Consider the following 26,781-nt stretch of genomic DNA (forward strand, 5'->3'; position numbering starts at 1 on the left):
CCCTGGCTAATTGCTGCTCTGCCTTCTGCTGCCCTGGCTAATATGCTGCTCTGCACTCTTCTGCTGCCCTGGCTAATATGCTGCTCTGCCTTCTGCTGCCCTGGCTAATTTGCTGCTCTGCCTTCTGCTGCCCTGGCTAATATGCTGCTCTGCCTTCTGCTGCCCTGGCTAATTTGCTGCTCTGCCTTCTGCTGCCCTGGCTAATATGCTGCTCTGACTTCTGCTGCCCTGGCTAATATGCTGCTCTGCCTTCTGCTGCCCTGGCTAATATGCTGCTCTGCCTTCTGCTGCCCTGGCTAATATGCTGCTCTGCCTTCTGCTGCCCTGGCTAATTTGCTGCTCTGCCTTCTGCTGCCCTGGCTAATATGTTGCTCTGCCTTCTGCTGCCCTGGCTAATATGCTGCTCTGCACTCTTCTGCTGCCCTGGCTAATATGCTGCTCTGCCTTCTGCTGCCCTGGCTAATATGCTGCTCTGCCTTCTGCTGCCCTGGCTAATATGCTGCTCTGCCTTCTGCTGCCCTGGCTAATTTGCTGCTCTGCCTTCTGCTGCCCTGGCTAATATGCTGCTCTGCCTTCTGCTGCCCTGGCTAATTTGCTGCTCTGCCTTCTGCTGCCCTGGCTAATATGCTGCTCTGCACTTCTGCTGCCCTGGCTAATATGCTGCTCTGCCTTCTGCTGCCCTGGCTAATATGCTGCTCTGCCTTCTGCTGCCCTGGCTAATATGCTGCTCTGCCTTCTGCTGCCCTGGCTTTTGCTGCTCTGCCTTCTGCTGCCCTGGCTAATATGCTGCTGCCTTCTGCTGCCCTGGCTAATATGCTGCTCTGCACTCTTCTGCTGCCCTGGCTAATATGCTGCTCTGCCTTCTGCTGCCCTGGCTAATATGCTGCTCTGCCTTCTGCTGCCCTGGCTAATATGCTGCTCTGCCTTCTGCTGCCCTGGCTAATTTGCTGCTCTGCCTTCTGCTGCCCTGGCTAATATGCTACTCTCTGCCTTCTGCTGCCCTGGCTAATTTGCTGCTCTGCCTTCTGCTGCCCTGGCTAATATGCTGCTCTGCACTCTTCTGCTGCCCTGGCTAATATGCTGCTCTGCCTTCTGCTGTCCTGGCTAATATGCTGCTCTGTACTCTTCTGCTGCCCTGGCTAATATGCTGCTCTGCCTTCTGCTGCCCTGGCTAATATGCTGCTCTGTACTCTTCTGCTGCCCTGGCTAATATGCTGCTCTGCACTCTTCTGCTGCCCTGGCTAATATGCTGCTCTGCCTTCTGCTGCCCTGGCTAATATGCTGCTCTGCCTTCTGCTGCCCTGGCTAATATGCTGCTCTGCCTTCTGCTGCCCTGGCTAATATGCTGCTCTGCCTTCTGCTGCCCTGGCTAATATGCTGCTCTGCACTCTTCTGCTGCCCTGGCTAATGCTGCTCTGCACTCTTCTGCTGCCCTGGCTAATATGCTGCTCTGCCTTCTGCTGCCCTGGCTAATTTGCTGCTCTGCACTCTTCTGCTGCCCTGGCTAATATGCTGCTCTGCCTTCTGCTGCCCTGGCTAATATGCTGCTCTGCCTCATCCTCCTGTGGGCCCATGTGGGGGTCTGATATTCATTCCCTGGACTATTTCAGGGAATAAATACATTGATACAGCTCCTGGCGCCAAACATGCTTCTATGTCGCTCTGCTAACTCCACAATAAAGTATTTGCTTTAACCACAGTTGTCTGAACCTGTTTTAGACGTTACTGTTATGGTTCCATTACATTGAAATAACCCCCAATATTAAATATACATGATTGATTTAGTTATTGATGTGAGTCAATAACAGTAACCTGAATGATGGCTCATCTGATGGACCTAAAGCTAACCCTATGGAAAGGTGCTGCCACCTGCTGGAAATGGTCATTCAAAGCTAGATAGAATGAAATAAAAGTTCTAAGCAATTAAATCGTTTTTTAATCAATAAATGGTATTTTGTGTGTGAATGAGAGAGTGAGAAAGGGAGAGAGAGAGAGAAAAAGAAAAGGTTTGCAGAACATGTTCGGACTGGGAATGTTGAAATCTTGGGATTATTGTTTGTTGTTTGTTGTTATTGTTTGTTGTTGTCCGTTGTTCGGTGCGACTGTGATCAGTCAGAGTTGGGCCACAGATTTCTGTAAATAGACCCTCGGTCCAACGTAAAAGATGTTGTTCAGACATATTTCTCATCTTTTCACCCTCTTTCCAACTTCTTTTTTTACTATACCATACTTGACTTTTTAATCCCGCCCCTTGTTTTCGATGCTACATTTATGGCCAAATCTCAAACGTTATCCTCCTATTTATTTCTGGTTGCATTGACATTGGGATGACTTGCTACCGCTACTCTGCTGGCACTCCTGCACCTCCATCCTGACATTGTTCTACCTCCCTTAAATTTCCATTTAGAAAAAAACTCCAAGAAGATGGAATGCTTTTGGTCCAGCACTCGCCACCCTCCCAGGAAACGCTGATCTCAGCATGTTCATCAGTGGAGCTACGTCGGCTAAAGCTACTCTCTGACACAGCTTTGGTCTGCCTAGCATCATGTCCTTCTGAGAAGTCATATTCCGTCCAGGGTTTCCTCCCTCTCCATAAAGTTGACTGGCTTCATCCAGCTGAACATCTCCATGGCAGCAGAGTTTGCTAACATCTGCTAGCCGTGCAGCTCAGGTCACGGAGGAGGTCCTGTGATGATGGTTGGTGATGAGGAAGGGGAAAATGACCCGTTTAAGACCTCTGGACAGTTTGAGCTGGTTCCTGAGGAGCTGGCTGCTCGAGGCGACGACACGTTAACCTTCATTCGCGTTAACCCTAACCCTACCCTAACCCTACCCTAACCCTACCCCTACCCTAACCCTAACCCTAACCCAAACCCAACCCTAACCCTAACCCTAACCTGACCCTAACCCTACCCTAACCTAACCCCAACCCTACCCTAACCCTAACCCTAACCCTAACCTACCCTAACCCTACCTAACCCTAACCCTAACCCTAACCCTACCCTAACCCTAACCCTAACCCTACCCTAACCCTAACCCAAACCCAACCCTAACCCTAACCCTGACCCTAACCCTACCCTAACCCTGACCCTAACCCAACCCTAACCCTGACCCTACCCTAACCCTAACCCTGACCCTAACCCTGACCCAACCCTAACCCTAACCCAACCCTAACCCTGACCCTAACCCTACCCTAACCCTAACCCAACCCTAACCCTGACCCTAACCCTCTAACCCCAACCCCAACCCTAACCCTGACCCTAACCCTCTAACCCCAACCCCAACCCTAACCCTGACCCTAACCCTCTAACCCCAACCCCAACCCTAACCCTAACCCTAACCCAGACTGTCTCTTTCTCTCTCAGTGAAGAAAGACACCAGACGTGTGTGTCGTGCTGAAAACATGCTTTATTAAGTCATTAATGCAGAAAACTCAGGGAGGAGGAGGAAAAACTGTTCTAGTTCAACACTTAAATTAAAGAGCTCCCACAGCTAATGGAAGAATTCTGACTACGGACTCAATAGAATCACTAAAATCTACGCACACTCCAACCAAAACACATCAGCTATACTGGTGCTGATTCTGCTCAGCAGAGCCGGTTCTGACCTGCCCTTCATTAATGGCCAGGAGAGGAGAAGCCAGTCCGGCCATGCTGATCCAGGAACAGCACTCTGAAATGCTCCACAGGCTGGGAGTGGGGGCCGCTCACACCCCCAGCCTGGAAGAAGGTACGACGCAGTCGGTCTGAGCTCAGGACCAGTTCCTGCTGCTTCCATGAGGGTGATGGAAGCAGCACTCAGGGTCTTAAGTTCACAATACAACTTGAAGAAAACTGAAATATCAATTTTGTCTTTCATTTTGTGATTCAGAACATCAACAGGGAACTTCTCGACCTGCTGAGGCAATCTTAAAGACTTCAACGTGCTGTTGAGGCGCAGTGTTTGCTTGCTTCCATCCACAGGGTATTCGTTCCCACTGAAACTTTCTCCTGTTACATTTCTTCTTTTCTTTCTCCTCATCTTATTGTCATAAATAACAATTCATACATTTCCCATAACCGTCCAATTCGGCTATATACATTATGTACACGTCACAGAAAACTTGAAATCTTATGTCAGAATTGTCCATTATGGCACAGTTTATAACAACGTTAGACTTTAGTCTAGTTTGGCATAAATTAATGTCAAGTTTGGTACAAAAAAATTTCATATTTACAAGAACAGAAATCAGGTTTCTATAGCAAGGACTGCTGCTACTGATCTAAAATCAAAGGTCCTGGATGAGAAACGTGGGGCATGGAACTTTTTTTGCTAAATGGACCGAATGTGAACGTTGACAGTTGCTGTATCAGAACCAAACTCATTGGTCAGCCTCAGCGTGTACGCTCCAGCATCACCTTCTTTCACCGTAGAGACCATCAGAACGGACCCGTCCGGGCCGTTCTCCACGTGATACCGCCCGTCCTCATTGGGAAGACTCTGACCTGCATGGATCCACTGGACAGAAGGTGCAGGGTCTCCTGAGAAGGTTCCAGACAGAGTCAGAGTCTGGCCCATCTCTACACTCGTGGTCTGTGAGAGAGCTTCGATCTTTGGGGGAGAACCTGTTAATAACAAAGCCAATGAAAATGACAAGATATTGTTATCATGTTATTACATGATTATTACTGTGCTGACACTGACTGGCCAGCCCCAAAAGAAGCTTCTTTAAAGACATCAAGACGGGACCAACAACAGCAGGGATCACGTTCATCATTCCACATTGGTCCACCTCCTCTTATGGAGGGTTAACGGGGTGTTCCACTCACGTGAAGGTGTCTCACCTGTTCTGAGCTCAGAGGTGAGCCTCTCCAGTGAGGATGATGCCTCCACATGGGAGTGAAAAGATATCTTCTTCATTTGGCTACTGGAGGTCATGGAAACCATTGACTCGGACGTCATGGCTGACCTGCTACTTTCAGACCTCTTGTCAATCAAATACTGAGCATCAGCAGATGGAGCGCTGCCGTCAGCGTGCGTTGAAAGCACCTTCATATGGACGTCTGGGGCACTAAGCTTTTTATGAATGCTGCCCCCAGAGGCAATAGTCTCTGTCTGATGCACCACAACCATTCCCATTGGTTCTTGAGTAACAGCTGGAAATATTCAAACAGCAAGCATTTGGCTTCAATCACAATGTGGACGACAAGACAATGTGCAACGTTCCAAAACGGACTAATGAGTTAGACGTGTGCTTGTGGTGCACACGTGCTCTCTAAGCTCACTTCGAGGAGACTGCACAAAGGTCAGATGGTACTCACTGTGAACATGGAGGGAGGAGGTGGCGCAGCACTGGCCAAACTCATTTGTAGCTTTGACGGTGTACTTCCCACTGTCGCCAGGGGTGGCGCTGCAGATCTCCAGACTGTGCACGTTCTGAGAACGGCTGATTCGAATGTTTGATGCAGCACTTATCTGCAAACAGAGCCAACATTGGGTCGATTTAGCTAGACGTTTCTCTGGAGGCTATAGGTAGACTTTCTGTGCAACATTACTCACAATCATGTTGTCCTTCAACCATTCTATGTCTGGATAAGGTTCTCCTGAGACTTCACAGGTGAATTTAACATTTTGTCCTTCAAATGCATTTTGTGATCTTGGCTGAGTCAGGAAGTGCGGAGCTGCTGAAGGACTGGTGCTCACAGTGGTATCAAAGTGACACCGGACGAGGCCTCCTTCCGTTTCAGCCTCACATGTGATTTTTCCTTGATGGTGGTGGCTGACTGACATTATTGTCAGGGTCTGGTTGGGGCCAGACACTCCATATCGATACTGGCCAGAGTTGCTCAGCTCTTGGCCATTCAGAATCCACCTGACGCTGGAAGCCTCGGGGATGTTGGCGCTCAGAGTCAGAGACTGAGCTTCAGCAGTGGACAGCTGACTGGAGGAGGATCTCACCTCCTTTTCTGACCTGACCTGGATGGATGACCTTTTCCCATGATCTGGTGACAACACTCTTTTGGGTGACCTGACTGGAGAAGTGGTTGATGTTTTCTCAGTTGGTGTTGGCGATTTTAGAGCGGCAGACTTTGATTTTGCTGATACTGGAGATGTAACCCTCTGGGGTGACCTTGGATCAGGAGACTTTGAAAGAGGCGACTCGGTGTCAGGAGACATGACTCTGGTAGGGGTCCCAACTTGTTCAGCGCTGTCAGACTTGCAAATTGTCAAAGTGAAATGTGCCTCATGTTTCCCTGCAGCATTTTCAACGATGACCATGTAACCGCCTTCGTCTGCCGAGGTAACAGCAGCAATCTCCAGGTCAGAGTGATACTGAGACGAAAAGATGAGATGACGAGCAGAAGAAGCCATCACTGCTCCCTCGTGTAACCAGGTGATGGAAGGGGCAGGATCGCCGTCCACATCACAGGTAAATCTGGCAAAATCGCCCTCATTGACCGTCAGTGATCTTGGCTTGTTAAGAATCTTGGCAGGAATCCCAGGCTTCTCACCAACCGTGCTGGATGCAACAAGGGTGGTGGACTCTTTCACAGATACAGATTCCTTCACGGATGTTTTAGATGAGACATGGTAAACCTCTGTTCTGGTCATTTCTGGCAGATATGAGGATGGAGGTTCTTCATCCTTTCGAAGGGAAGAGATGGAAGCATATTCTGCTCCAGCAACATCCAGTGTAGCGTAGTCAGATGTTTCTCCTTTAGAGTTTCTGCAGACCACACGGTAAGCACCAGAGTCTTCTGTAGCACAGTTGGTGATCTGGAGAGTCAGAACACCACTGATGTTGGTCATGAGATGTTTGCTACTTTGTTCCAGTTCTTTCCCATTATGGAACCAGGTGACCTTGGGCTCTGGTTTGGCCTGGACATTAAGCGTGAAGCTCGTATTTGATCCATAGGACACACGATGAGATCGCATCCTAATGGTGATCCGTGGCGTATGGTCGAGGCTAAAGGGGGTCTGTGTCAACAACTCAAGCTTTGGCTCTGCTGATCTCCTCTCTGTTCTGAGGGCCTGCTTCCTCTCAGCATACCGTGATGCAAAATCAATTTTTGGAAGTGATACCTCTGTCTTGACAGCTTTTGCTGAGCTTAAGGAGAACGTTGCAGCCTCGGGCATTGGAAGCTTTTTAATTGGTTTGGGAATATATTCGGAGGTAAAGGCAGTCAGGTATTCAGATTCAACACTCTCAGATACGAGCCCAGCAGAAGTTTCCTTTCTCACTGTTCGAGTCTTTTCCTCCACCTCCATACGCTTGAGTTCATTTTTATAGGAGGTAATCCTCTGCACAGTTGTAGGTGGACGCAGGAGCTCCAGGTCTTCCCTCTCTTCATACACCCTCGTTTTCTGTCTTGGAGCTTTATACGTTACTTTGTCGTGGCGCTGACGAAGGTCAACAAAGGTTGGACCAGCTTCATATTTACATGGAATCTTATAGGAGTCATATAGATGGCTGTCTTCTCTCTCTACATCATCACTGAACACTCGTGGAGACAAAGGACGCGGGGCAGAAAGCTCAAAGGGGACTGGACTGAATCTTGGCGGAGAAGCAGAGTAGCCAAGTTCCATTTCTTCCTCCAGCCGAAGCCTCTCCTCCTCTGTTCTCTTCATTGAAAGGTACTCGTCTACAGGCAGCAGCAACTCCTCATCTGATAGATCACCCAGGGACCGTCTCCTGATCCTGTAGTAGGTGTCAATCTCAGGAGAAACAGTGCGACGCTTAGCAGGCCTGACGGTCTCCAGGTCATCCTGCGTCATTGAGGAGATGCGCCACTTGGGCTTGTACTGTTCTTTGATCCTAACGGGCACCTCATAAAACTGCTCCCACCTGGAGAGGCGGATACGCTTCATCCTTTTCTGAGCAATCTTCTCCATGGGTTCAGGGAACTCATATTGATCGCGCAGTTTTTTGTACCATTTCAAGTCAGAAAGAGGCTTGAAATGTTTTATTTCAACATCCTCTTCAAGCACTGCGGGGTTGATGACTCGAGGAGCAGGGACCACATAAGGCATCCGCAACCTCTTCTCATCTGCTCGCTTTTTCCTCTCCTCCAATTCTTTCTGTATCTCAGCTTCAGTCTTCTGACCTTTCTTAGTGGTCATAGCAGGTTTGAACATTGTAGCTGCCTCTCTGACAGCTTGAACGGCTAATGGTGGTAGAGGTGTGACAACACTGTCAGCCAAAATCTGAGACAGTCTCAGCTTTTTCTCTAACTGCTCCTGGCCGGCTTCTCTTTTCTTCTCTTTTTTACTGCTCTCAATTTCCTTCTTCACATGGGTGACACGTTCTACTTTAAGGGTGGCTTGGCAACTGGCTGATCCAGCAGAGTTGGTTGCAGTAACTCTGTATAGGCCAGAGTCCTCAGGAAGAACGTCCCTCACATGAAGGATGAAGTAATCCAGACCCTCGTGGACAACCTCAATCGATGGTCCAAAGGCTAATGGTGTACCATCCTTCTCCCACCTCAGGGTAGGATGACCAGATACTCTGATCTCAAAGCGGATATTTTGTCCCTCTTTGCACTCTACATTTGCAAGCAGGCGTTTAAACATCGGTCTGAGTGTGAGGTCGGCCGGTTTAGGTCGAGGAACAACAGTGAGACGAGCCTTACAGCTATCTTCACCGTACCTGTTACGGGCCACAACGCTGTATTCAGCATCGTCTTCCTCACTGAGCTTGTGGATAATTAGTTGATACAGGCCCTTGTCACTGATAAAAGTGTACTTCTTGTCATCAAATCCAGGGAGGAGCTTCTGTCCAGATTTATGCCAGGTGACACGGGGATCTGGGTGAACAGTGATTGTAACACTAAACCGCAAATCTTCTCCGATATAGGCGGTGCGGTTTACGAGAGGAAGGGTGAATTCTGGTGGCTTCTGAAGCATCCGAGCAGTGTCAACTCTGCGCTTTGTCTTCTTGACCACACGGGAGGTGAAGTAATGGCGCCATGATCTGACGCTGCTGACGAACAGCTCTGCGTAGGCGCTGTCTTCACCATACTCATTTACAATCTTGCATCTGTACATGCCGTCATCAGTCCTCGTGATCTTGTTGATGGTGATCACAGCAACGCCGTCCTCATATGCAATGTCATATTTGTCGCTTGCTTCGAGCTGCCTGACACCACAGTACCATGTCACTTCGGTCGAGCTGTCATAGTTCTCGATGTTACAGACAAATTTCACACTGTCCCCCTCATTTGCCACAGCATGTCTGATAAGTCCTCCAACGGGTCCATTTTCAAATGGCGCAATCTTCACTTTGGCGACTAAGACTCCTCTCTGGGACCTGACAGAGCCGCCGTTAGCCACACGGGCGGCAGATACGACAGCGTTCCATTCTTTCTTCACCATCATCTGGTAATATCGCTTGTGTCTGCTGGTGTGGATTGCTCTTCTGCTGATCTCCTCTGTGGGCCTGGTGAGCCAAGGGTGTTCTAGAGCCTCAGCAGCAGTCATCCGATGCTTACGCTCCTTTGTCATTAAACGGTCCGTGAAGTCTAAAGACTCCACACTGACCTGCTTAAAGGACTCGTCCTCATAACTGTATGCTGCATTGGAAATGTTGTCAATCATTTGTTGGTTGGTTTCTGCTGAGAATGGATTAAGCCCACTGAGGAGGACGTAGGCAAGGACACCAACAGCCCACATGTCGGTGACCGTACTGACCATGTCGGACTGATGGATCTCAGGGGCAGCATACTCGGCAGTGGTATACTGAATCTTGATTTGGTCTCCAGGAGTCAGATGTCTGCACTGACCCAGCTCAATAATCTTCACATTAGAGCTGGTTCTAGTTGTGTATACAATGTTCTCTGGTCTGATATCAAAGTGTCCATAGCTCTGACTATGCAAGAATTCAAGAGCCGAGCAGATCTGCCTGATGTAGTTGACGATCTCCCACTCATTAAGCTCAAACTCAGCCGTACTAAGACGTTCAAAGATATCAAGACCAGAAATGAAGTCATAGATCATGACCAGATCCTCTGGACTCTCGAAAGACTCATGGAGGAGAAGGAAACTGCTGTGTTTAGCCAGATTCAATACAGAGATTTCCTTCTTGACGAGCGCTTGATCAGCTCCTCTCACTTTTACAAATTTAGCCATGTAGGTCTTCTCTGAGCAGATGTCAACACAGCGGTGGACAATGCCAAAGTGCCCTCTAGCCAGTTCTTCTGCTATAGCATATTTATTGTGTAGGTTTTTGGAGTCAGAGTGCTGGGCTTTGCTCCTCGGTACACGTCCAGTGTCATCAACCTCCCTGTCATAGAGAAGAACTCTGGATTTGTCCTCCTTTGTCATGACAGGCCCACTTGTCTCAGATGGAGCGCTCTGTCCAAACTTGTTCTCAGCAATGACCCGGAATTGATAACTGGTTCCTCCAAACAAATTGATGACAGTGTAATGGGTGTCCCGGGACTGGGCAACCCTCTGCCACCTCTCAGCTGTGGTGGGACACTTCTCAATGATGTAGCTGATGACCCTGCTGCCACCATCATTTGCTGGGGCAACCCAGCTTAATCTAACCGAGTCTCTGGAGATGTCACTAGCTTTGACTCCACGAGGAGGATCAGGCACGTCGGCGACGTCCAGCTCTACTGTTTGCTGATCAATCCCAAATCTGTTCTTTGCACAGACAATATAAAAGCCAGCATCTTTCTTTTCTACTCCGCTGGGAAACACCAAAGATGTGAAGGATCTGGTGACAATGACCTGGTAGTGGCCATTGCTGTCAATGAGGTCTTGTCCCTTCTGCCATGTGATAACGGGGTCGGGTTTACCAACAAAGGGAATCTTGATATTAACCACTTCTCCTCGTAGTGCAGGTATGGCTTCTTTGTCCTTCAAATTCTTTGGCAGTTGAATCTTTGCAGGAACTAGAAATGAAAGAGGTTAGAAGTGGGTCAGTCGGGTTTTATATTTGTCACATTTATTCAGCCTGTTTGTGTTAACTATTAACTTGGGTAAGTATAGGCTTACTTTCAACATCAAGAGAGACTGTTGCACAAATGGAACCTCCCTGGTTAGTGGCTCTGATCTGATAGACAGTAGAATCTTCATCATCAACCTCAGAAATCACCAGCTGATGATAACCTCCCTTGAACTCCTGAATCTTGATTTTCTTTCCGTCAGAGTGAATTTCCTTTCCTCTTCGGAGCCATTTAATGACAGGCTTCGGTTGTCCTGTGATTTTGCACACAAGTGTAGCATTGCTCTTGTGCTTGACGCTCATGTTCCTCAGCTCTTCCTTAAAGGCGGGTGCACGGATTTCCATAGCTGTGGCTGGACGGACAGAAGCGGTCTCCTCACTGTAGTCACTCTGTCCTCCGAGATTCTCACACTTCACCCGGAAGACGTACTCAAGTCCCTCAGTAAGGCGCTTGACAGAGAAGACTGTCTGTTTGATCTCATCTGTGGTCACACGGCTCCATTCACTCCATTCCTTCTTGTCTTTGTGCTTCACCTCAAGCCAATAGCATTTGATCTTGGAGCCTCCATCGTTGTTTGGTGGCTTCCAAGAAACCACACAGGAGTCCACAGTGATACCAGAGACAACCGGACACAGAGGTGGAGATGGTTTCTCTGTGGGCAGCAACGTAAAAATTGTAATTAATTGTCAGAATTTTTGCCTGTAAATATATATGTTCGGTATAGATGAAGCTTTTAGCATACATTTGGCGTAACATATATTCATAGAAAATCTCAATACCTAGCTGGCTCTTGATTAGAATAGGTGAAGTGAGCTCCAGTGCTTCACTGTTACCATAACGATTCTGGGCATAGACACGGAAGAAGTAGCCAGCTCTGTCAACGAGGTTAGGAACACGACAAGAAGTGCCGTTAATAGAGGATGACACCAGCTCCCATTCTCCGCCCTCCTTGTCCTCCTGCTTTTCTACAATGTAGTTGGTGATCAGGCAGCCGCCGTCATCTGTTGGAGGCTTCCAGCTGATGATGACAGAGTTCTTTAGGAGGGCATCCAACACAATTGGACCCTGAGGCCTGTCAGGTTTGTCTGCAAATAGATGGAAATACATGAGAGATTGATTTCGGTGACGTCCCATTAATGTCACAGTAAGGCGGCAGAAATGAGTGTGGACATGACAGTAAATTGGTTGGAGCTTACCATAAATTTCAACATTAAACGCTGTGTCCGTCCGTCCAAAGTGGTTATGCAGTCTTATTCTGTATTTGCCTCCATGGATTCTACGTTGGACATTCTTGATGATCAAGTGAGTGTAGTGCTCAGTTGTCTCAATGGTGATGTTCTCTGTGTTCTCCAGGGTTTTTGCTCCATGCAGCCACATGATCTTTGGCTGAGGACGGCCAATATAGACAGCATGGATGCGCAGCGTTGTTCCTAGGCCAGTGTAGTATGTTTCCTTCAATGGGTAATCTGGATGGAAGGATGGGGCAGCCTCCAGCACAAGAATGCCTGAGGTCTCTGCTTCTCCAGCATCATTGATGGCTTTGCAGGTATACTCGCCCTCGTCCTCTTGTTGGTTGGTCATAATGGACAGAGAATGGTTGCGGCCATCAGAACTCATCTGGTACTTGCGAGACTCCACAATCTCTTTTCCAGCATGATACCACTTGATGTCTGGAACAGGTCTACCAATAATCTGGCACTTCATCACAGCAGGCTGGCCAAGTTTAGCCGTAACTTCATCCATTTCCTTCCTCAGGCCGGGTTTACTTTCAACTGTACAAAAAAGATGAATGTTACAGAATCCCATCTGCTAAAAGGATTATAGCCACACAGTGCAAGTAAAGGATCTGCATGTCGCCCCAACAGCTCCCATCCCAACAGATTTCAAGTACGCACCACTCAGCTTGGTCTTGATGCATGCAGCCGTCCGGCGTGGCCGACTCATTCCTGTTTCATTTTCAGCGAACACTCTGAACTCGTATTCTGTGGCCTCAGCCAAGCCAGCGATGGGGAACTCGTTTTCCTTCAGTCTTTGCTTGTTGCATTTCTTCCAGGAGCTCTCAGTGGATTTTCTGCATTCCACCCAATAGCCCAAAACCATCTTGCCACCATCACATTCAGGAGCTCGCCAGCGGATGGTGACCATGTTGTTCGTCACAGTTACTATATCAATCTCACCGGGTTGGCTCGGCTTGTCTGGATAAAAGAAACAAGAGTTAATGAGTGTCTGCCTGTTTAGATTTCATATTATATATTTCATTTTTGCTGATCGCTAGAAATGCACGTCACATAATCCAACAGTCATTCAAAGATGACTGGAAACAAACACATGCGAGCTGTGGGGAGATTGTGTTCCTTTGAGAGAGGAGCCTCACCAAATGGATCCTTGCATGTGACCGGATCAGACACCGGCCCAGCCTCACTCTCACCAATGCTGTTGACAGCAAACATACGGAACTGGTACTCCAAATCAGGTGTGAGCCCGGGCAAAGTGAACATTGTGGACGTTATCTTGGTCTCGTGTCGGGACCAAATATCAGAGGATACCATTTTGTATTCAACAAAATAGCCAGTAATAGCTGAACCACCATCATCCTTCGGTCTTGACCAGGCCAATGCTACAGAGCTCTTTGTAACATCCATAATCTCTGGTGGAGTGCTCGGTGGCTCTGGAGAACCTAAATTGAAGAAAACATGTGTTAGAATTTAGACCTGAAAGAATCTTATTGTGAAAGAACTGAAATAGCCAAGAAGCAACTTACAGAGAGGAGTCTTGGGCACCACTGGCTGCTCTGACTTCAGTGAAGAGCTCACGCCAAAAGAGTTCTCCGCTGTGACCTTGAAATGATATTCTGCTCCTTCTTTCAGGCCCTTGACAACGACTTGAGTGTCATTAACTCTGGATTCTACGGTGTACCAAGCATTTCTGGTGGCTTCACGTCTTTCCAAAATGTAGCCCAGTATCGCCGAGCCTCCATCATCCATCGGCACTTTCCAAGACACTTTGACAGAGTTTGCATGGATGTCCTCAAAGACCAGTGGTCCCTCTGGAGCACTGGGACGGCCGATGACCTTCACCTTGATTTGGACCTTTGTGCTGCCAACTCTATTTTGCAGCTGGAGGCCATAAACACCAGAGTCACTCCTCTCTGCTCCTTTAATCACAAGTTCACTGACATCTTCAGTCGAGACGATCATGGCGTTGGCAGAGATGGCAGCCAAGTCCTTTGACCACTTGCAGGTCGGTTGAGGTTTGCCCCTGATTGGCACAGACAGTCTAACCACTCCTCCCTGGCGAACCGTGTACAGATCTTTGTATTTTGGCTCCAGGTCAAAATCAGGTGATTCTAAACCAAAATAGAATCAGCGTTATTTCTGCAGAATTGGAAACAGATGAATTGAATGTTGCCTCTTTAACGTGACCTCTGTGCCTCACCGAGCATCTCCGTGACAACCACGGTTCCGGGCACTTCAGCAGGTTCTCCAGACCCGCCGGCATTGCAGGCCATCACACGGAATTTGAATTCTTCTCCTTGGGGCATACTGGTCAGGGTGTACTCACAGATGAGAGATGGTGTGGTGTTGCATTTGACCCAGGCAGTAGTGCCCACCTTCTGCATCTCAATCAGGTAGCCATCAACCCTCGCATCGCCTTCATCATCTGGAGGGCTCCAGGCCAGTGACACAGAGGTCTTTGTGGTATCCGTAATCCTTGGGTTCTGAGGACAACCTGGTGGATCTGTGGAAGGAAAGAACAAATATTAGTCTCGTGGCTTTTGTCTGACTATATTAGCTTAACGAAAATAAGATCTTTTTCCCCAAATTTCCCACCGATGGGATCTGTAGCCACTGCTGGTTTTGATGGCAGACTTGGCTTGCTCAGTCCTTTGGCATTGAGGGCAACGACCCTATGTTCGTACTCCAGACCCTCGATCAGCTCCGTTGACCTGTATCTGGTCATTGTGATGGGGTTCTTGTTGGCACGCACCCATCTGTCAGACCTGACTTCTTTGCGTTCTATAATGTATCCAGAAACCTCAAGGCCACCATCTTCTTCAGGAGGATTCCAGGCTACAGTCATGCCATCACGAGAAACATCGAAGACAGTGGGACGGCCAGGAGGTCCAGGCACATCTGTGGAACAGGAGGAAGTAGGTTATTCTTCCTCCGCTCTTATTACAAGAATAATCTTTCAATAAATCTTACTGGTCAAACTCTTGCAGGTGACAATCCCAGACTGCAGGAACTCTCCGGTGCCGTAGCGATTAATGGCTGCCGCGCGGAACACATACTCATTTCCCTCAATCAGCTTTTCAAACTTGAAGGTCGGTCGGCTAACAGAGTCACAAACAGTTACCCAACCAGGTCTGTGAGCATCACGCTGCTCCACCACATAACCACTAATGGGAGCGCCTCCATCCCTAATCGGAGGATTCCAGCTGCAGGTAACGGTGGTGGCATCAATCTCCTCAAACTTAAGGGGTTCTTTGGGTTCATCAGGTTTGGCTGTTAACAGATTTTGTATAATTACTGATCACAGTCGACATTGATTCTTGGTTACATTTTCATTTATTGTCATTGTATCTAAGGAAGGTCATTCCATTTTGTACCACTACATGCTACAGTTACTTCTGGAACCTTCTTGCTGTGAGGCATCAGTGCTACCTACTGCTACATGCTACAGTTACTTCTGGAACCTTCTTGCCGTGAGGCATCAGTGCTACCTACTGCTACATGCTACAGTTACTTCTGGAACCTTCTTGCCGTGAGGCATCAGTGCTACCTACTGCTACATGCTACAGTTACTTCTGGAACCTTCTTGCCGTGAGGCTACCTACTGCACCAGGTGCTAACCATGCTCTGATGTGTATTAAACATGCATCACAAAACAGCAATCGTTACTTACAGAGGATGACGACCTTGATGACCTCAGCGATATGACCAACAGTATTCTTCACCTCCAAGGTGTAATCACCAGTGTCGTCAATGGTTGTGTCACATATGACGAGTTTGGAGAACTTGCCGGTGCTCTTGAGCCGGATACGCTCTGAGATTTTCAGTTTGTTTTCTCCGAAGTACCATGAGCAGACGGGCGGGGGCCGACCCACAATTGGCAAGTCCAGCTCCAGGGTCTTGCCAGCAAGGACATTGACAACCTTCTGAGGTATAGAGGAAAAGTCCACCTCTGGCATGACTGCGAAGAAAAAAAAGATGTTTTGGTGTAATTTGACATGAAGTTTGGATCCAAAGGAAAGTTCGGACAGGCCAGATGTTGGTCTTCATTTGTGCGTTACCTCTCTGTTCCTGAACGGTGACGGCTGTAACAAGCTCTTTGGGCTCGCTGGCTCCTCGGCTGTTGACCGCTCTGATTCGAAACAAGTACTGTTCACTTTCATTCAGCTTCTCAATGGTGTGCTCGAAGTCTGACGTCTTCAGCGTGGCCACTTTCATCCACTTGTCGGTTCCGAATTTGCAAGCTTCAATGACGTATCCTGTCAGCCTGCTGCCCCCATCGTGCTCGGGCTTTTCCCAGCCCAGTGTGACACTGCTCTTGGTGACGTCAATCACCTCCAGCTTGTGTGGTGGCAGGGGCACCTCACAAATGAGAACGACGTCGGGAGTTTCGCGAGGCTCGCCGATGCCGTAGATGTTCTCAGGAAGAACACGGAAGTAGTACAGCATCCCCTCCATCAGGCCATCGATCTTGAAAGTTGTTTTACTGCACTTGGAGGTGACAGTTTTGTAGGCTCTCATGGAAGCTTCTCGTCTCTCAATAATATAGTTGTTGACGGGAGCGCCACCATCGACGGATGGAGCTTCCCAAGAAATAGTAACAGATTCCTTGGTCAACTCTTTGATCTTTATTGGTCCTGTTGGTCCAGGAGTGTCTGATAAAAGAGAAAATAGTTGTACCAAAGCCTTTAGATAGAAAACCAAAAATACACGGTTCAAAACCCTGAGCCTTGACCTCCTAAACATTTTATCAGACATTATGAATTCGTGTGCATCATCAGCAACGTACCATAGATTTTAACCAGAATATTGACTTCTTGTTTTCCGGCTGAGTTTTCAGCCACCAACGTGTATTTGCCGGCATCATAGCGGTGGACCTTATCGATGATGAGGCTGGTTGACGTGCTGGTAACCTCCAGAAATCCTCTGTTGTGGAGGTCAGTCCCAGGTTTACTCCAGGAGACCTCAGGAAAAGGCCGACCAGTGACTTTAACACATAAACGAAGGGAGCCACCAGCACGAAGACAGATGGTCTTCTTCAGGTCATCAGGGAGCTCAAAGTCAGGGGTTTCTACATGAAAATGTATTTTACAGGTTATAAAAATGAAAGATGTTTGAAAGGTGAATTGATCTTGGAACATTGGGTCAAGTACATGTCTGGATGTATATAACATAATTCATTAAAATTTGATCACAATTATCTGTGATCAAATTAGTCTTTTCGCTTCAGATCATCATGACTTTTAATTAATGTGTTTTTATACTGGGTCTAAAATGTTTAAACAAACTAAACAACCTAAGAATTGGAACTTTGCAATTATGGGTCAGTTTTGACAGTTTTAAGGTTATGGTTTATGGTTATGACCAGTTAGTCACCATAAAAGACAATGTGTTAAATGCTGCTGAAACAAATGACAATTATTTGGTTTCTCAAATGTCAATTAGAGTTAGGGTGAGAGAATATTTTAACAGCCTTTCAGTAGGAGATACTTTCATCGACATGGTTGTTTAAATTGTATCTTTCTCATGCAGTCAGAAAAGTATGACGTCTTTGCAGTTCTCCTATTCTTTAAACTGCAACGCTAAGAAGGAGAGGTCGTACCGAGTCTTTCCACAGGTTCAGTGGCAGCGCAGGGCTCGCTGAAGTCTCCTGTTCCGCTGATATTGACTCCAGCCACTCTAAAGTGATACTTTGTTGCTGCAGAAAGTCCAGCAACCACGTACTCGGTACCACGCAGAGTCTTCTCATGGGCCTTTTGCCACTCTTCTGCCCCAGCTACCTGCATTTCCAGGATGTAGCCAATCACTTCAGAACCGCCTTCCTCCACAGGGCGGGACCAGGCCAGACTGATGCTGTCAGCGTGAGTATCAGTGATGCGAGGTATGGAGGGAGCAGCAGGGGTACCTGCGCACACACAAATGATTACCTGCACTGCTACAAGGGTCTAAAGGGAAGAGATTTCTGGTTGGCATCTCCACTCACATGTGGGCACTCTGCACACCACGTAGAGAGACACTTCACTGGCTTCACTCTCTCCGGCCTTATTGATGGCTGTCACTCTGAACTGGTAAATGTTGCCTTCAGTCAAACCAGAAACCTTCAGAGTGGTGTCTAGATGGGCCCCATCCCTGTTGACTTTGACCCAGCGGGCACTCTTCCTCTCACGCCTCTCCACCAGGTAGTGAGTCAAAGGGCTGCCACCATCACTCTCTGGCTTCAGCCACTGTACGGTTGCAAAGTCCTTTCCTGAAGCCACAATTTCTGGAGCCCCTGGAGGACTGGGGACCGCTGCAGGAAAGGATGGCAGTGTTATACTTGATGAGTTCTTCCCAAAAATCAGGTAGCTACGTAGACACTTTTATTATAACCTGCTCAGGACCGTCACACAATATTTTCCTGTCATTATTTTAAGAATTGTGTATGAACGGAAATGTAGAACGTGCAAAGCCAGTGTCCATTGATAATGTCTGTGTATGGGCACTCACTGAACGTGTTCCTAGCAACCATCGGCTGCGACTGGAGGTAAACTCCTGGTCCATACTTGTTGACTCCCCGGACTCTGAAAAGGTACTCTGTGTTTTTGAACAGTCGAGTGATGTTGCACACCAGCTTCGTGCACTCCGCGTGCACGATGACCCAGTTCAGCCTGTTAGTGTCGCGCCTCTCTACGATGTAATGCGAAACCTCATCGCCGCCATCCTCAACGGGAGGCTTCCAGCTCAGTGTGCACGATTCTTCTGTGATTTTGCTAATTACAATGCTGCCTTCACACACGCCAGGTGTATCTGGAAATTTTAAATACAAGCTCTTAGTATTGAAAGATTCAAATTCAATGTCCATTTTAATGCTAAATGACAATGATATAAGTGATAAGTGATGCCTCTAAAAGATGCACCTACCAAGCACTTTGACGTTGACCTCAGCAGTTTTTGTTCCACTTACGTTCCGGACAGTTAGGATGTACTTTCCTGTGTCATCTCTGTCACAGAACTTGATCACAGCCATGGCTCTGCTTGGACTATACTGTAAATGATACTTTTCACACAACTCAAGCTCTCTGTTGCCCTTAGACCAGCAGGACTTGGGTTCAGGCCTGCCTCCCACCGCTGCATCGAGAACAAGATCTGAACCTGCTCTTACTGTCACAGTTTCAGACAAGAGTTTACTGTCCAGCTGGGCCTTTGGAGGCTCTGTTGGATGGAAATGATTCAATTAGATATTGAACTGATTACAGTTAGACATTAATGATGCTGAATATTAATTCCAAACAGTGCAATCTGCACAGCTTACCAAAGTCGGTCTTGCACTGTACAGAACCAGTGGATTCTGAGGGTATGCTAAACACCTGGTTAGCATTCTTGGCTATGACTCTGAATTCATAGGGCTCCCCTTCGCCCAGAGCAGTGACTGTGTAGAAAGTGTCTGTGACATTGGTGTAGTTACACTTCAGCCAGCGGCCCTCGCCGGTTAGGGTGTAAGGTTTCCGCTCAATGATGTAGCCCACAATAGGACTGCCCCCGTCGTTCAGCGGAGCAGACCACTTCAGTGAAACAGTGGTTCGTGTAACGTTTGTCACTTCTGGCTTGCTTGGTGGATCTACAAAAAAAGAAATATTTCATCAAAAATGTTCAATCATTAAAATATAAGATATGCTAGAAGGTTGTCCCAAACGGTTCCATGCTTACCAACTGGATTTTGAGCAACTGCTCCCTTGGAAGCCTCGCTAGCTTTGCTGAGTCCAGCACTGTTCATGGCATACACCCTGAACTGGTACTCCAGACCCTCAACCACGCTCTCTGCCCTGTAGTAGCACTCAAAACAAGGGATCTTGTTCTCGCGCACCCACAGTATATTGTTGCGTTCTTTCTTCTCAATCCAGTAACCGGTTACTTTGCTTCCACCATCATGATACGGCTCCTCCCATTTCAGGCTCATCGCGTTGGCAGTGATATTGAACACTGAAGGTCTTGTTGGTGGTCCAGGGGGGGCTGTGATGAAAGTGGAGACTCTAGAGTAAGTATGCGACATACCTCTAAAAATATGATGAAGTTAAATTTGATGTTTAGAACTAAAAAATAGTGAAATGATTTAAAGTTACTTACTGAAAGGGTGCTCTGCTACAATGGTTTCCGATTCCGTAGCCTTGCTGACACCAAAGCTGTTCTCAGCAGAGACCCTGAAGGTGTACTGCATGTACTTGGTCAGATGGCTGACGAACAGAGAGGTGCATTTCACACTCGAGTTGATCAGCTGCCAGGCAGTGGAGCCCGACTCTCGCTTCTCCACAATGTAGTTTGTGATGTCGGTGCCACCATCGTCCTCTGGAGGGTGCCAGTGGAGGAGGCAGGACTCCGCAGTGATGGATGAGATTTCAATGGGTCCAGTGGGAGGACTGGGTTTACCAATGATGTTCACATCAACAACAAAGGTCTTGGTGCCTGCTGCATTCTCCAGAATCAGGTAGTATTTCCCACTATCTCCTCTCATGGTTTCTTTAACTGATATGCTTGTTCTGTCCTGAGCTACCTTTATAGAGACCCTGTCAGTGTTCTTCAGTCTCATCTCCTCCAGCTTCCAAGTGATCTTCGGAGCAGGTCTGCCACTGATAGGAACCTCAATGGTGAAGGTACTGCCAGACCTGCTGGTGATGAGCTGGCTGGGAATCTCGCTGAGGTCAGCAGCAGGTGCAATGTGAGGCTCTTTAACCAGCACAGGAGCCACAGTCTCTCGGGGGCTGCTGAGGCCAGAGTCGTTCTTTGCCATCACACGGAAGTCGTACTCGTGGCCCTTGTTTAGCTTTTCAGCCACATAAAAAAGATTCTTCGTGTTGCCCATCACTACCCATTTTTCTGTGCCTTTTGCTTTAGCTTCAATGACATAACCCTTAATACGGCTACCTCCGTCATGTTCTGGTTTGGTCCACCCCAACAAGACAGAGGTGTCAGTGGTGTCCAGGATGTCCAATCTCTTTGGGACTGCTGGCTCTGCTGTGGCAATCACAGACTCAGGAACTTCAAATGCCTCACCCACCCCATGCTGGTTCTCAGCAGAGACTCTAAAGAAGTATGGCACACCCTCCAGGAGGTCCTTGATCTTCAGGATGTTCTGTGTGCATTTGCCACCGGACTGCTGCCAAGTGCGGCGGCTAGCCTCGCGTCGCTCCACAATATAGTGGTGAATTCTTGCACCACCATCATTCAGAGGAGGCTCCCAGGTGAGCGTGACTGTGCCTCTGGACACCTCGGTGAAAACAACTGTCTGAGGAGGGCCGGGGGTGTCCATCACCTTCACATTGAATGTAACAGCTTTGCTGCCACTCGCATTCTCCAGGTTGACAGTGTATTTTCCTGTATCATTTCTTGAGCAGTTTTCAATACTTAGAGAACTGTGGGCATCATCTGTTGAGATCTCTGACATGACACCCAGTTCACCCTCTTCTTTCACCCAGGAGGCAGTAGGAATGGGCTTCCCTCTGAAGTGGACGTCAAGGCACACTGACCCGCCGGCCTTGACAATATGCGTCTGCTTGAAGGCAGCATCGATATCCACTTGTGGTGGTGTTAGCCTATCCACAGCCTGAGCAGGTTCTGCAGTCTCTGTGTCCTCACCTCTACCCACATGATTGACAGCTGCAACACGGAACTTGTACTCAGCACCGGCCTCGAGTCCAGTCACCATGTAATTGGTTTCCCCCACCAGCTGCTCCGTTATTCTCTTCCATTCGGTTTCTTGTCCCTTTATCATCTCAATGATGTAGCCCTGAATTTCCATGCCTCCATCATCTACAGGCTTGGTCCATTCCAGGGTGATGGAGTTGTTGGTGGAGTCGGACACACATATCACAGATGGAGCACAAGGTATATCTTTTGGCTCTGCAGCTTTGATAGGCAGAGAGACGTTGCTCGGTGCACCAACACCCGCATCATTCACTGCCATCACACGGAACTCATATTCCATATCCTCTGTCAGATGGAGGACCTTTTGAGTACATTCCACAATGGGTTTCTTGGTGATCACCTTGTAGAAACGGAGGGTCTTCTTTTCTCGTTTTTCCAAGATGTAATACTGGATGGGATTCCCACCATCAGCTGTTGGAGGAGTCCAGGATAGGGTAATACTTTCTCCTGTTACTTCCGTAGCCTCGGGGGTTCCTGGGCTGTCGGGAATGGCTGATGAAAACAATTTTGCTCGATTAGTTTCCTTTTTAACTACATAAGAATTATAATTTCAAATCAACTTTGACCTACTATATTGAAGCTGTGCAACGATTGGGGTGGATTCCAAGGCTCTGCTGACTCCAAACTTGTTGACAGCCGATACCCTGAACTGATATTCATTAGTTTTCATGAGCTTGGTTGCATTGAAAGTGCACTCTGTGCACTCATCAGATACCAAGGCCCAAGAAATCTTGGAGGTGTCCCGCTTCTCGATGATGAAATGGGATATTTCAGAGCATCCGTCATTCTCTGGTGGTTTCCAAGACAGAGTGCATTTGCCCTCCGAGATGTGGCTGAAAATGATGGGTCCAACGGGCTCTCCGGGCGTGTCTTCCCATGCAGAGAAACATCGTTAATGATTGCAGTGATTATCTACTCTCTCCTAGTATAAATGAAGTAAAAATGCATACCTTGGACTTGAACCAGGATGTTCTCCTTCTTGCATCCAGAGCTGTTTGTGGCCTCCACAGTGTAGAGACCACTGTATGTACGATCTGCATCCCTGACAAACAGCGTGCTGGATCCAGCTATGTTGATGATGTCCATCAGCTTTTTAGTAATCTGAATACCGTTTCTGTACCAGACCACTTTGGGAACAGGGCGACCAGTGATGGTCACTTTAAGCCTGATGTTGTCTCCGGCTTTGACTGTCAAACCCTCAAAGTACTCTGGCCCAAATTCAATATTTGGAGAAGCTGTTTTAAAAACGAAGAACAGGATAGTTATCAGCGTAATGTTTTATTAAACAGGATGGTTAACAATGCTTCATCAACTTTGAGCCAGTCAATGTCACTAATGTTGCTGGGTGGTTGGTTTCTCCCTCAGGGATGTTTGACCTTCCAAGGAAGCTCATTTTTCATTTGTATTATTGCAGCCAACATTCACTATATAATATTGAACACAATTTATAGTCAGACTAATAATGTAACATGTGTGAGGTGTTTATGGACTATATACTGCACTAACCAACTACTAACTAAAAGATTACTCACCGTTCTCACTTCTGACCACAATCAAGCCCGATGAGTTGGATGGAGGACTGACCACGCCGATGGCGTTCCTGGCAATCACCCGGAACTCGTAGCGTTCGTTTGTTGCCAATCCAGTGATGGTATATTGGCAGTCGTGCACATCATTCAAGTTCGCTTTGAACCAGCGACCTTTTCCTTGCCGTTTCTCTATATTGTAACCAGTAATTTTACTACCACCATCACGTTTGGGTGCATCCCATTTCAGGGTGATCGAGTCACTCGTCACATCTGTGTAATCAGGTTGACCAGGAGGATCTGAAAGATCAAAGATCAGCATGTAACATAAAGCACTGTCCAAGTGGTGCCATTTCTGGAACTAAATACCAAAGTAGGGTTCCTCCCATGTGAGCCAGCACTTACCAACAGGACTGACAGCCATGGTTGACTTGCTCTCATCACTCATTCGACTGCACCCAGCATCATTCTGAGCATACACTCTGAATGAGTACTCCAGACCTTCAATGAGTCCCAGGATCCTGTATTCCAACTCTTTGATTATCATGGTATTTACTTTTTGCCACATTATACTGTTCAATTCCTTTTTCTCCACATTAAAGCCCTGGATGGGGCTCCCGCCATCATATATTGGCCTCTCCCACTGGATAGTCATCCCATCGCTGGTCACGTTGTAAACAACCGGTTTGCCAGGTGGCCCAGGAGGCCTGAACTGATGTTTTGCAATGACCATCTGCGAAATCAGTGGCTCACTGACACCATATCTGTTCTCAGCACACACTCTGAACTGGTACTGGACGCCTTTGACCAGATTTAAAACTTTGAACTGATTGTCCTGTACATGGGAGCAGGCCATCTTCCAGTCAGACTGAGAGGTGTCACGCTTTTCCACAGTGTAACAGGTGATATCTCCACCACCATCATCATTAGGTTCATCCCAGGAGATCATGATGCTGTCAGCCCTGACTTCATCCAAGCGAATAGGTCCAACAGGCTTTGATGGGGGTCCAAGGGTAATGACATGGATATGGAAGGACCTCCTGTTGACCTTATTATCAAGTGTCAGGGTATATTTACCCTCATTCTCCTTTCTTACATTTTTAATCATTAGCGTTGCTTTGTTTTCTGTCTTTTTAAAGCGGATCTGATCACTCTCCTTCAGAGGAAGATTGTCTTTCAACCACAGAATAGAAGGTTTGGGTTTGCCTTTATATGGCAGCTCAATGTGGACATTGTGGCCCAAGCGAACACTTAATGTGCCATCGGGGTACTCTGAAAGGTTTGCTTCAGGTGTTATAATATAGTCGATTACCTTAATAGGTCCAATCTCCACAAATTCACCCTGTCCCTTCTCATTCCTGGCTGCAACTCTAAAGAACACCTCGGAGTGCTCTTTCAGCTTCTTCACCTCAAAGTCACATTGCCTACTGGTTCCTCCCAGTGACCACTCCTCATCCTTGAGTTTCTTCTCAATGATGTAGTCTGAGATGATGCTGCCTCCATCATAACTGGGCTTCAGCCACTGCAGAGTGACAGAAGTCTTGGATGAATCCTTCATAGAAACCTCCTTGACTGGCCCTGGAGTCTCTGTAGCCTTAATAGGCTCAAGGATTTCACATGGATCACCAACCCCATTTTCATTTTCTGCTAGCACACGGAAGAAGAAAGATGTCTTTTCTGAGAGATCTTCTATAGTGTAGGTTGTGCTTATACATTTGCTTGTTACTGCTGAGTAGGATCTCTTGGAAGAGTCCCTCTTCTCAACAATGTAGTTCGTGATTTCAGCGCCACCATCGAGAAGAGGAGGTTCCCAACAAAGAGTAACCTTTCCACGAGACACGTCCTTTATGACTAGGTTCTTGCACTGAGCTGGGGTGTCCAGGACTTTCACAGACAAGCTCAGTGTCTTGGGCTCTCCCACACCATTTTCAATCTTTACAGTGTACCTTCCCGTGTCGAGTCTGGTCACCTCACGCATGACAAGGACTGTGTTGGTGTCCGAATGGTGGAACTCATATTTAGGGTCAGCATCAATACATTCTTCTTCCTTATACCAGGAAGCAGTAGGACACGGTCTGCCCTTAAGAGGAACCGAGAGCTCCACATCGTTTCCAGCCTTGACAATGTAATGAGTTCTCATTGCCACATCTGTGTCAATCTGGGCCTCCTCTGTAAAATATTAACACAATAGATAAAAGATGGTGAGATGAGAATATATAGGTTAAATGTACTTTACATTTAAATATCAGAAATTTGTACCTAGAATATCTTTAGCCTGCACAGACTCAGTCATCGCCAGGGGCTCTCCACGACCAGCACAGTTGACTGCCGAGACTCTGAAGAAGTAGTTGACATCAGGTTTTAAGTCGTGAACTGTGTACTCTGTTGTCTTGACCTCTCCCTTGGAAGTAATGAGCGCCCATTCCTGCTCTTCCTCGACAAGCTTCTCCACCATGTAGCTGGTGACCTCACTACCTCCATCCCATTCTGGCTTGGACCAGCTTAAGGTAATGGATGTCTTGGTTGAATCCACCACCTTCAGCTTACAGGGCTCATCAGGTGGATCTGTCATTAAAATACCATTTTAAGTAGAAGTGTAAATTTGATCATATTAGGTGTAAAGTAGTCTCACTGTCTAAAATTCGAAATGTTAAATCATTTACCGACTGGATCAGCAGCCCTGTAGTAGTCTGATGCTTCGGAAAAGGGTCCTTCTCCAGCTTTGTTTATAGCACAAACACGATATTGGTATTCGTTTCCTTCTGTCAGATGGTAGATTGTTTGCTTGGTGACCGCAACGGGGTCTTTGTAAACTTTGATCCAACGCAAGCTCTTTTTGTCACGTCTTTCCAAGTAATAGCCAGTCACAGTACTTCCTCCATCCACAATTGGTTTGTCCCATTCTACCACCATGGTGGACTTAGTGATGAGGTTTACTTCAGGAGTATGTGGCTGCCCTGGTGTCACTGGAGACAGTTTAGAAAATATATTAAAAGCAAACACAGTTACCAAATCTAACGTGTTGTTAATAAAAGTTTCTTATTGACAATAAGAGTCTGAGCTCAAAACATACCAAAGCTGTTCTTAGCGATAACAGGCTCAGACTCCAGGGGCTCTCCCACTCCAAACTTATTGACCGCCATCACACGGAAAACATATTCGTTTCCTCCCACCAGTTTGACCACAGTGACATGAGTTTTCTGTTGCGTGTCTGAAACGGTCGACCAGACCACTCGGCTTGTTTCACGCCTCTCAACTACGTAGTGGGTCACCTTAGCACCTCCCTGGTCCCATTCTGGAACAGGATTCCAGCTAAAGATAATTTTGTCTGCTGTGATAGAATTGAAATTAATGGTGCCCGCTGGAGGTCCGGGTTTGTCTAGGAGAAGGAAAAAATGATTAAATACTGGACCAATG

At 47.4% G+C, this 26,781-nt stretch overlaps 1 protein-coding gene across 1 annotated transcript in view; it reads right to left on the reverse strand.

Moving 5' to 3' along the window:
• Positions 1-3,388: 3,388 nt before the first annotated feature.
• The window catches only part of LOC130536639 (titin-like), a 135,437-nt gene continuing 112,044 nt past the window's right edge, over positions 3,389-26,781 (reverse strand). The window contains exons 187-216 of the mRNA XM_057052736.1: positions 26,438-26,743; positions 26,028-26,330; positions 25,624-25,929; positions 23,770-25,533; positions 23,371-23,664; positions 22,789-23,073; positions 22,409-22,708; positions 20,264-22,330; positions 19,847-20,149; positions 19,452-19,757; positions 19,061-19,351; positions 18,647-18,946; positions 18,144-18,449; positions 17,763-18,065; positions 16,950-17,231; positions 16,222-16,815; positions 15,834-16,121; positions 15,134-15,433; positions 14,759-15,061; positions 14,364-14,666; positions 13,690-14,274; positions 13,303-13,605; positions 12,824-13,123; positions 12,125-12,700; positions 11,708-12,013; positions 10,978-11,580; positions 5,539-10,874; positions 5,301-5,454; positions 4,824-5,135; positions 3,389-4,604 (exon numbers count right to left, since the gene is read on the reverse strand). Of these exons, the coding sequence (XP_056908716.1) occupies positions 4,312-4,604; positions 4,824-5,135; positions 5,301-5,454; positions 5,539-10,874; positions 10,978-11,580; positions 11,708-12,013; positions 12,125-12,700; positions 12,824-13,123; positions 13,303-13,605; positions 13,690-14,274; positions 14,364-14,666; positions 14,759-15,061; positions 15,134-15,433; positions 15,834-16,121; positions 16,222-16,815; positions 16,950-17,231; positions 17,763-18,065; positions 18,144-18,449; positions 18,647-18,946; positions 19,061-19,351; positions 19,452-19,757; positions 19,847-20,149; positions 20,264-22,330; positions 22,409-22,708; positions 22,789-23,073; positions 23,371-23,664; positions 23,770-25,533; positions 25,624-25,929; positions 26,028-26,330; positions 26,438-26,743 (18,272 nt within the window). The 3' untranslated portion in view covers positions 3,389-4,311. The remainder of the gene's footprint in view (positions 4,605-4,823; positions 5,136-5,300; positions 5,455-5,538; positions 10,875-10,977; positions 11,581-11,707; positions 12,014-12,124; positions 12,701-12,823; positions 13,124-13,302; positions 13,606-13,689; positions 14,275-14,363; positions 14,667-14,758; positions 15,062-15,133; positions 15,434-15,833; positions 16,122-16,221; positions 16,816-16,949; positions 17,232-17,762; positions 18,066-18,143; positions 18,450-18,646; positions 18,947-19,060; positions 19,352-19,451; positions 19,758-19,846; positions 20,150-20,263; positions 22,331-22,408; positions 22,709-22,788; positions 23,074-23,370; positions 23,665-23,769; positions 25,534-25,623; positions 25,930-26,027; positions 26,331-26,437; positions 26,744-26,781) is intronic.

This window comes from Takifugu flavidus, chromosome 1 (assembly GCF_003711565.1).
Source record: "Takifugu flavidus isolate HTHZ2018 chromosome 1, ASM371156v2, whole genome shotgun sequence".
Classification (NCBI taxonomy): Eukaryota; Metazoa; Chordata; class Actinopteri; order Tetraodontiformes; family Tetraodontidae; genus Takifugu; species Takifugu flavidus.